The 8,506-nt window shown below is 40.7% G+C and overlaps 1 protein-coding gene across 1 annotated transcript; it reads right to left on the reverse strand.

Moving 5' to 3' along the window:
• Positions 1–588: 588 nt before the first annotated feature.
• LOC138013718 (uncharacterized) lies at positions 589–1,639 on the reverse strand. Its single transcript, XM_068860797.1, has 2 exons — positions 1,540–1,639; positions 589–1,052 (listed from the first exon to the last, which is right to left on the reverse strand). The coding sequence occupies exons 1-2, from the start codon at positions 1,637–1,639 to the stop codon at positions 589–591; spliced, it is 564 nt and encodes a 187-aa protein (XP_068716898.1).
• Positions 1,640–8,506: the final 6,867 nt, after the last annotated feature.

The raw sequence follows: 8,506 nt of genomic DNA on the forward strand, positions 1-8,506 counted from the left end.
TGTTAGGACATCGTTTTCAAAGTTATATTCTCATAAGACAGAATAAATTGTTTTTCTGGTAAACATGCATCGTTCCATGAGTATCTGAGCGTGTGATAGGTCAACTTGATCAATGGGAGTATTGTGATAGTCAAGCAAGGCAAAGGTGAAAATCCTTTCCATCATCTTGTGCATTTTTTAGAATGTTCTTGTGTTGAACTCATTGCTTCCACTGTTGTTTTCATTGCAATTATCAAGAAGAGCACGAGGGAAAAAACAAGAAGAAAAAATTACCCATCATGCACCTAATTTTGATGCCCGATGTCAATTTGCTTAGACCTTTGTATACTGACTGGGTTCTATTGCCCCTCGATTATCCCCATAGATCCTGGTGGCTCTTCCCGTGTTATTTAGTAACTGGGTTAAGTACAGACGTTCCTGGGCTGCAGCCGCCATACCTACATATTTGGCTTCACAAGTTAAAAGAGCAACGGTAGGTTGCCTTCTTGATTTCCATGATATAAGGGGGCCACTGTTGGATAAGCTAAAAGGTTACCCAGTGGTGGTACTTCGTTTATCCTCCAACGAGGATGCCCAATTTGAATCGCTTTAAGCAACTAGGTTCAAATCACCATCACATTTTTTAAAGCACAGCTCATAATCTATTGTGACTCTAAGATATCTTAAGATATGTTTAGCAGCTACCATGTCCTCCACTCTGGGGCAGGACAATTTCTGTGAAAGTTTACTAACACTCCAGCTGATATCTGGTCTTGTGCATGTCATCGCATATATTAAACTCCCTACAATCTCACGATACCTCTTGGGGTCAGTCATTAAATCATTGTTGCCTCCCAATTTCTGTCCACATGTAGTTGCGCTAGGCTTACAATCCTTCATTCCGAATCCGTCAAGCATCTTAAGAATATATCTCTTTTGTTTCATCCTAATCTCCCCACAAGACTGATTGAAATCAATACCTAAGAACAATGAGATTCTACCCAATTCCTTCAGTTTGAATTGGCGTTTCATGCCTTCCTTGAATCGATTCATTAAGTCCATGTTATCTAATGCTACAATTAAAACATCAACCCAAATAAGAACAATGATTATGTTGTTATCTATCTGTTTACTATAAATACAATGGTCTACTGGGTTTCTGTCAAAAACCAGCCCCCACCAGATGCTCATGTAATACCTTATTCCAGTTCCTGCCCGACTGTTTGAGGCCATAGAGAGATTGTTCTTAATTTATCCTCTCCCCGTCCTCCGACATCGTTGCAAAGCCCTCTGGCCGTTCCATGAATACTTCCTGATCTATAGGTGCATGTAAATATGCAGTCTTAACGTCCATCTGGTGGACCGTGAGGTTGTATTGTGCTGCCAGTTGCATAAGGACTCTAACTGAGGCAATATTAGCCGTTGGTGCGAAGGTTTCTTGGTAGTCTATCCCTTTTACTTGGCTATAACCTTTTGCTACATATCTGGCTTTAAGTGTTTCAGACCCTTTTGCATTTTCTTTGATGGTGTAGACCCATTTGCCCCACACCGGGTTCTTACCCATAGGCAGTGTGGTTAACTCAAATGTATCATTCTCTTTGAGTGATTCCATCTCCTCGTCCATTGCTTGTCTCCACTCTGTAGCGCGAGGCGAGTTCATGGCCTCTGCATAATAATCAGTACTGTTCTAGACCAAACCGTTACCATCATTTTGGTCAGTATAAAATTCAGCTAAGTACTTAGAGGCTTCCTTTCCCTTAAAGGGTACCTTCTTTTCGTGGGTTGACTCAATACTCTCGTTTTTATCCTTACCGCCTAAGTCATCTGTGTTGGCTTCACTTTTTAGGATGTCAACCCTCTCATTTTGGTCTTTACCAGTTGGGGTGTTCGTGTCAACCACGCAGTCAGGGTTGGCTGTTTCAGCTTCATTTTGTGTTTGCTGTTCTACACTGTCTTTACTAATAAATCTGATAAGTCTGTGTTTCATGACCTTACCATTATCTGGGTGGTGCACCAGGTATGCGGGGCTATTCTTATCGTATACAAAAATTTGGTTTTATCAACTGAGTTGACAATGTAAATTAGCCACCGTACAGAGATTGTAAAAGCTGACGTTTCAAGCGTTAGCGCTTCGTCAGAGCGAATCGAGGAATTATGGGTTACGTGTAATTTTTATAGTAGAGTAGGAGCTACGCTGTTGGTGGTAACATGGCAACGTGAAAAATAGGAGTATATTAGTTAAATGAAAAGCGTTCGTTAATACCGTAAGGATTAAGGGTGTCGATTTGGAAGATGAATTTTTGTTCCAGATTCTTGCGGCTTTCCGTCGTACCTAGTTGTAGGGAAAGGCCGCAGATAGCCATGTGTTTTTTGGAGTGGTTAGGAAGATTAAAATGACGAGCGACTGGCTTAGATGCATCTTTGTCATCCTTCTCAACATCGCGAAGGTGTTCGCGGAATCAGTCACCTAGTCGTCTACCTGTCTCGCCAATGTATAATTTATTGCATAACGTACAGGTTATACAATAAATGAAATTTGCGGAGGTACATGTGAAACGATCGGTGATCTTAACAGATCGCTTAGGTCCCGATATCTTGCTAGTGTTAACAATGAAAAGACAAGTTTTGCATCGTGAGAGCGCGCATTTGAAGTGCCGGGTGGCTCGTTAGTTTTGAGCGCTCTTCTAACTAAAAAGTTGCCTACGTTTTTGTCGTGTTTGAATGAAATAAATGGAGGTTGCGAAAAGATTCTACGAGTCTCGTGATCATTTTGGAGTAATTTAAGACTGATACTTTTGACTGCGTGATGATGAGGATGGAAAGTGAGGGTGAATCTGTCATTCTTATCTTTTTGTGACGTTTGTAGTGATGACTGTCGATCAAATTGTTGGGCGCGATGATGGCCCGCTTTGACCACAGAGACAGGATAGCCACGTTTTTTGAAGAACTGGCACATCTCCTCTGATTTGCTGAAAAAATCGGAGGCATCACTACATAGATGTCGAAGTGTAAGAAATTGAGAATAAGGAATGGAGTTCTTGACATGTGATGGATGTGACGTTGAATACAACAAATAACTGTGAGAATCTGTAGGTTTGTAGTGCACACTGGTACATAGCAAGTTGCCACTAATGGGAAAGCCAATGAAGTTTTGTTTAATCAGTACAACGGCCCCAAACCTGAACTCTACGGCCACTACATCGACGATTGCATCTGCGCTATTTCATCCAGTAGAGAAGAACTCGATCAATTTATAACCTCCGTCAATTCAATTCATTCGCCTCTTAAATATACCTGGCAAATGTCGGAAACGTCATTCATGGCTTTCCTAGTTATCAAAGTTTCTATTAGTGGCAACTTGCTATGTACCAGTGTGCACTCCAAACCTACAGATTCTCACAGTTATTTGTTGCATTCATCGTCATATCCATCACATGTCAAGAACTCCATTCCTTATTCTCAATTTCTTACACTTCGACGTCTATGTAGTGATGTCTCCGATTTTTTGAGCAAATCAGAGGAGATGTGCCAGTTTTTCGAAAAACGTGCCTATCCTGTCTCTGTGGTCAAAGCGGGCCATCATCACGCCCAACAATTCGATCGACAGTCGTCACTAAAAACGTCACAAAAAGATAAGAATGACAGAATTCCATTCACCCTCACTTTCCATCCACATCATCACGCATTCAAAAGCATCATTCTTAATAGTTTTAAATTACTCCAAAATGATCCCGAGACTGGCAGAATCTTTTCGCAACCTCCATTTATTTCATTCAAACGCGACAAAAACGTAGGCAACTTTTTAGTTAGAAGCGCGCTCAAAACTAACGAGCAACCCGGCACTTTCAAATGCGCGCTCTCACGATGCAAAACTTGTCTTTTCATTGTTAGCACTAGCAAGATATCGGGACCTAAGCGATCTGTTAAGACCACCGATCGTCAAATAAATCATTCTCCATCAGGCCCAAGTGAGAGTTCAACCTTCCTGTAGATAAGTGACTCAACCAACTAACACTTATGGTGATTTATTCGCTAGATAGTAGCTGTTAAAATAACTTGGATCTGCAGCACAGTGTCTTCCAACGTCTATAATCAAGCAGTTTATTCATTGAACTTGCTTTTATTATACTTTTTGTCCTTTAAAATGGAAGTTGTAAAATTATATGATTATTTATCCCCAAGGGAGATTATATAATTATTTTGTCGCAAACTGTTCTGATGCAACATGAAAAAATATATTCCCAGTTGATATCTAAAGTACATGTAAGAAGTAATGATCATGATTCCTTTACCCAAAATTATACATTAAGGACGTTCGTGCCAATTGTTTCTGCGCATCCTTACTGCGCACGCAAATGCACACGCCACGTCATACACGAGCGCGCGCTAAGTAATAAAATGAGAAATGATAGGGCAAAAGGCCTTTGCTATAGCGTTGCCTGGATTTAACGGTCTTGGACGTTCGGTGACCCCTATTTTTCTTTCCAGAAACGGATTTTATTTACATTTCTCTCCACGTTGTCCAAAAATGAACAAAAAATCAATGTGCGAAGTTAAAAACATTTCAAGATTTCTGCTCACGGGACATCAAATCCTGCCATCTTGCGGCTCCAAGGCGCGTGAAACTGTGGTCGCTAAATGCGAACTTGATCTTTAAGGAACCTTACCAGCTGACTAAATTCACTTAATAAGTCCACTTAAATAATATTTGGCAGAGAAGATTTCACTTCAAAGATTTGATTGCAATATATTTGGGTTTACAGACACTGGCCTTATTCGCTAACGAAGCCCGATTTTGTCACATTTTGGGTGTTTTCCGGGCATGTTCTCTCCAAAATAAAGTCGGTGACCCCCCATTTTTTTTACATTTCTGACATAACTAACTCATCATCTTACAGTGGTAAAAGTTTCAGAAAAAAAATCAATGTTGAAAAATTTTCGCGCGAACGTCCCTAAGTGACATTTCCAGGACTTTTTGTAATTCTTCTCATCTCTTGTACATTTGTGTATACACCAAGAGGAAGTCCACCTCGGCTTGAGCTAGCATTTGGCAGAATTACATATTGCCAATTTTTTTAGACATATTAGGTATTTACTATTAATAACTGTTCTTGGTGCTTGCTTTGGTTTTTCATTTGTCCCGAAATTACAGGAAATTTTAATTTAAGACTGCTAAAGCAAACTTCACTGGCTGAACTTATTTATTTCTGCACTAACTGCTTTTGTAATCAGTAGGATAAGGTTTATATTAGGCCATTTGTAAAGGAGTATTCACATGGTAAGGTACATGTGTTAAACCCCAATAATTAATAGTTGTGGTATGGTTTTTATAAACAGTAGAAAGTTGCCTTGGTCTGGCTTTAAAATCCATTATGGAATCTCATGTGCCTGCTTGTAAAAAAATAATTATTGGATTACCACAATCCTCGCAAATGTAGATTTCTTTAACAATGTCCCATAAGCATGCCTTCCTTTTCATTGCTTTTATCACTTTTAAAACAAAAAGTAATCAATACCTTACTATCTGTGGGACCTTTCACTCACCACTACACCTTTCTGGTATCTACTAGTTATTTCAAACATTTGATGGCAAAGGAAAAGAAGCGGTGGCATATATTAACATACAAATGGCTGGAAACGTTAACTGAAAAGAATTTGAAAACCAGGGGAAAAAATGCAGGCAGAAAGGTTTTTCTACACCCACGACTATCCTAATCATTCTTTACTTTTTTTTTGTTTTTGTCTGGATAAACAAATTGCCAGCAACCACTTTAATTTCTTGTGTTATATTGAGTTTCGAATTGGATTCTGTCCTTAGCACTTCTATGAAGGGGATAAAGATTTTATGGAATCTAGACATGTGCTGCTCAATAATGTCTTTCTTATTCCCATGGGGAGTTGCTGCAATGTTTGGAGGCAGAAGCCTCTGAAGGGCAGGTACATTAATTGCATCTTGCTTTAGAAGAATTGTGTCCCTTATGAGGCCAACAACAAACTGGTAAGACTTTTCTTCATACATGGGTTTCCCCACCCACTTTTTCTGGAGCTGGGGGTAAACACATTTAATTCGCCCTTGCCCACAGCCTCAGTAGTAGCGACTTCCCTTCGTGCATTCCAGTTGTTGTCGATAATGGCTAGCTGCGGCTACGGCATTTCATTCCATTTCAAGAACAGTACTGGGATTTAGGGAGGTACTTCTTGCCCAAGGTACCGTGGAAAACCTTCAGGGCACCAGTTTGGACAAAATCAGCAAGCAGGAGAATATCCTTCAAGAGCTTTAGTTTACAGGTCACCTCCTTAAGGGCATTGTGTGCGGGTGACCCAACTTAAAGCCACACCTTGTCAACGCTTCGTGCTCACAAGCAGTAAATGATTCAAACCCAGGCCACTCGTGAATACCAGCCACTTGGTGCGCTGTAGATTTCCACTTCTCCTGGCAGAGGTGAGGGTCCACATTGCACGTTGCTGCACTCCACCATAGGTGGTTTACGATAGAGGAAACCCAGGGTACAAAGTTTGCATACTCTTTCTTCCTTGAAGCAGCCACCAAATCGGTGTTTTATGTGCGGTTTATCTTTCTTCATCATCGCTGTTACCTGGACATGCCTATGTTAAAAAAAGAATAATTCTTAAGATAATAACCTACCGAGTGAGCGCAAAAGCCACCCCACATAATGCAAGGTGAGGTATTTCCTACATCAAAGGGGAAGTAAACTCTAGGAATATTGCTATAGTTAAGGGGAGGGACTAAATTGGAGTCGAAAGGGAACAGTTATGGAATGGTAAAAAGGAGGCGCCCTTTGACCACATGCATATGACTACATGGTAACCTTTACCTGTCGGTTGCCAAGATATCTATAATTTGACCATCTGACTCCAAGTTTTCCAAACAACGTTTCAGCCCTTCTTTTTCCATGCAGTTAGAATTGTTCACCTCAGACACCTGAGCGAGAGAAAAATCCAGGATTTTCTCTGTGGCCACATGCATTATGCTGTATGCACCGTACGTGGCGTTATGGCCAGGGCTATATCATCTTCCATCCTCAGCAAGAATAAGCCTTCTCCCTTTAATGACTGCAACAGATCTCTGTGTTGGAGACGATATCTGTGGTTAACCACGGGCCAAATATATTTTCTTTGCAGGCTGTTAAAGTTCCCTTTTTCAAAAAAAGCGGATATTACAACTGGTCATGAATGCACTGGTGGAAGCGAAATGATTCCCAGTGTATCGAATTCCACCACTTAAAACAAGATTTCCCGTTCCTGTTCCCTTTGTAAATGGTTGAGAAAACCAATTCTTTGTGTGACCCCCTTCACACGAGGTCGTGACGCAGATAAGACTTTCTCTTTGCTTCAGGGACGCAAATTTGACATGAGAACCCCAGCTTTGGCACCCTTGAAACAATTTTTTTAGCTGACTATCAAACACAATGGACTTGCTCTCTTTATACAGTTCCTCGGTCTGCTTGAGCCAGTTTATCTCAGACTTCGGGTAGTTAACAGGATTTTCGTCATCTGATTCTGCTTCATCTTCGTCAGGTACCCAGTCCTCATCGGAAGTGTCTAAATCAGCATCCGATTCATCATCAGAGCTGTCGGATTCTCGAATAGCGTCATCCTTAGAGTTTGTTTTTGGCATGAAGCTGGGTTCAGGCTGCATAGGTTGCAATTCTATTTTTTCTTGCAATAGACGTGGTCTTTTTCAACAAGCTTACGCTTTCTACGTGGAGTCAAAACCTCAACAACAGGCAAACACACAAAAGATTCTGTCTGTGTTTCTGCATCGACGTATGTTTTCAACTCTTGCAAGACGGCAGGACGGTTATAAACAGGATTACCTCTAGGAGTCCCCATCATCAAACCTGATGGGTCATTTTTAGCCGACAACAAGTTCATAACAACCTGCAAATTGGGCTTTTAATTGATGTACGATGGAATAGCTCAATTTCCATATTTTACAATTTAGCCTAAATTAAAGTAATAGACATCGATATGAGGCTTCGGGGAATAAACCCAACAAGCTCTGTAGTCCATTCTACCTTATTTTTTAAATTACCCGTAAATGCTTATTAACTTATAATTATGCGGGCAATCTAATTAGTTTTAATAGATTTCATTTTAAAAAATCACTCCGTTGGCGTATGGGAAATTTGTACAATAGTAGTGGTTGTGGGCCTTCAGTGCACTTTTGACGATTGGAATTGGAGCATTCTGATTGGTGGATTCCAATTCTTGCCGGGAATTAAAAATTTGCGCGGGAAATTCAAATGTGCATTACGCGGGAACTTCAACATTCAAACAATGACGTCAAAGACACGTGACACCTTTCTGTCTGCCGACCCTCAGGAAACAGGTTTGGATATTTTGCGTAAAACATGCTGGATAAAAAGATAACGGTCAGGAAATTCAAAATTCAAACAATGACGTCACAGACACGGGACACCTCCCTCTCTGCAGACCCTCAGGAAGCAGGTTGGGGTGTTTTGTTTAATCGTGTTGGAAAGTCAAAGTTGGGGGGTATTACAGA

The sequence above is a fragment of the Montipora capricornis genome, chromosome 8 (assembly GCF_036669925.1).
Source record: "Montipora capricornis isolate CH-2021 chromosome 8, ASM3666992v2, whole genome shotgun sequence".
In the NCBI taxonomy this organism is placed as follows: Eukaryota; Metazoa; Cnidaria; class Anthozoa; order Scleractinia; family Acroporidae; genus Montipora; species Montipora capricornis.

Excerpts from the sequence above, each read along its gene's own strand:
- LOC138013718 (XM_068860797.1), bottom strand. The coding sequence starts at position 1,639 with ATGAACTCGCCTCGCGCTACAGAGTGGAGACAAGCAATGGACGAGGAG. Across the intron at positions 1,053-1,539 it reads GTTAACCACACTGCCTATGG|CATTAGATAACATGGACTTA; the intron begins GTAAGAACCCGG and ends TTTTAATTGTAG.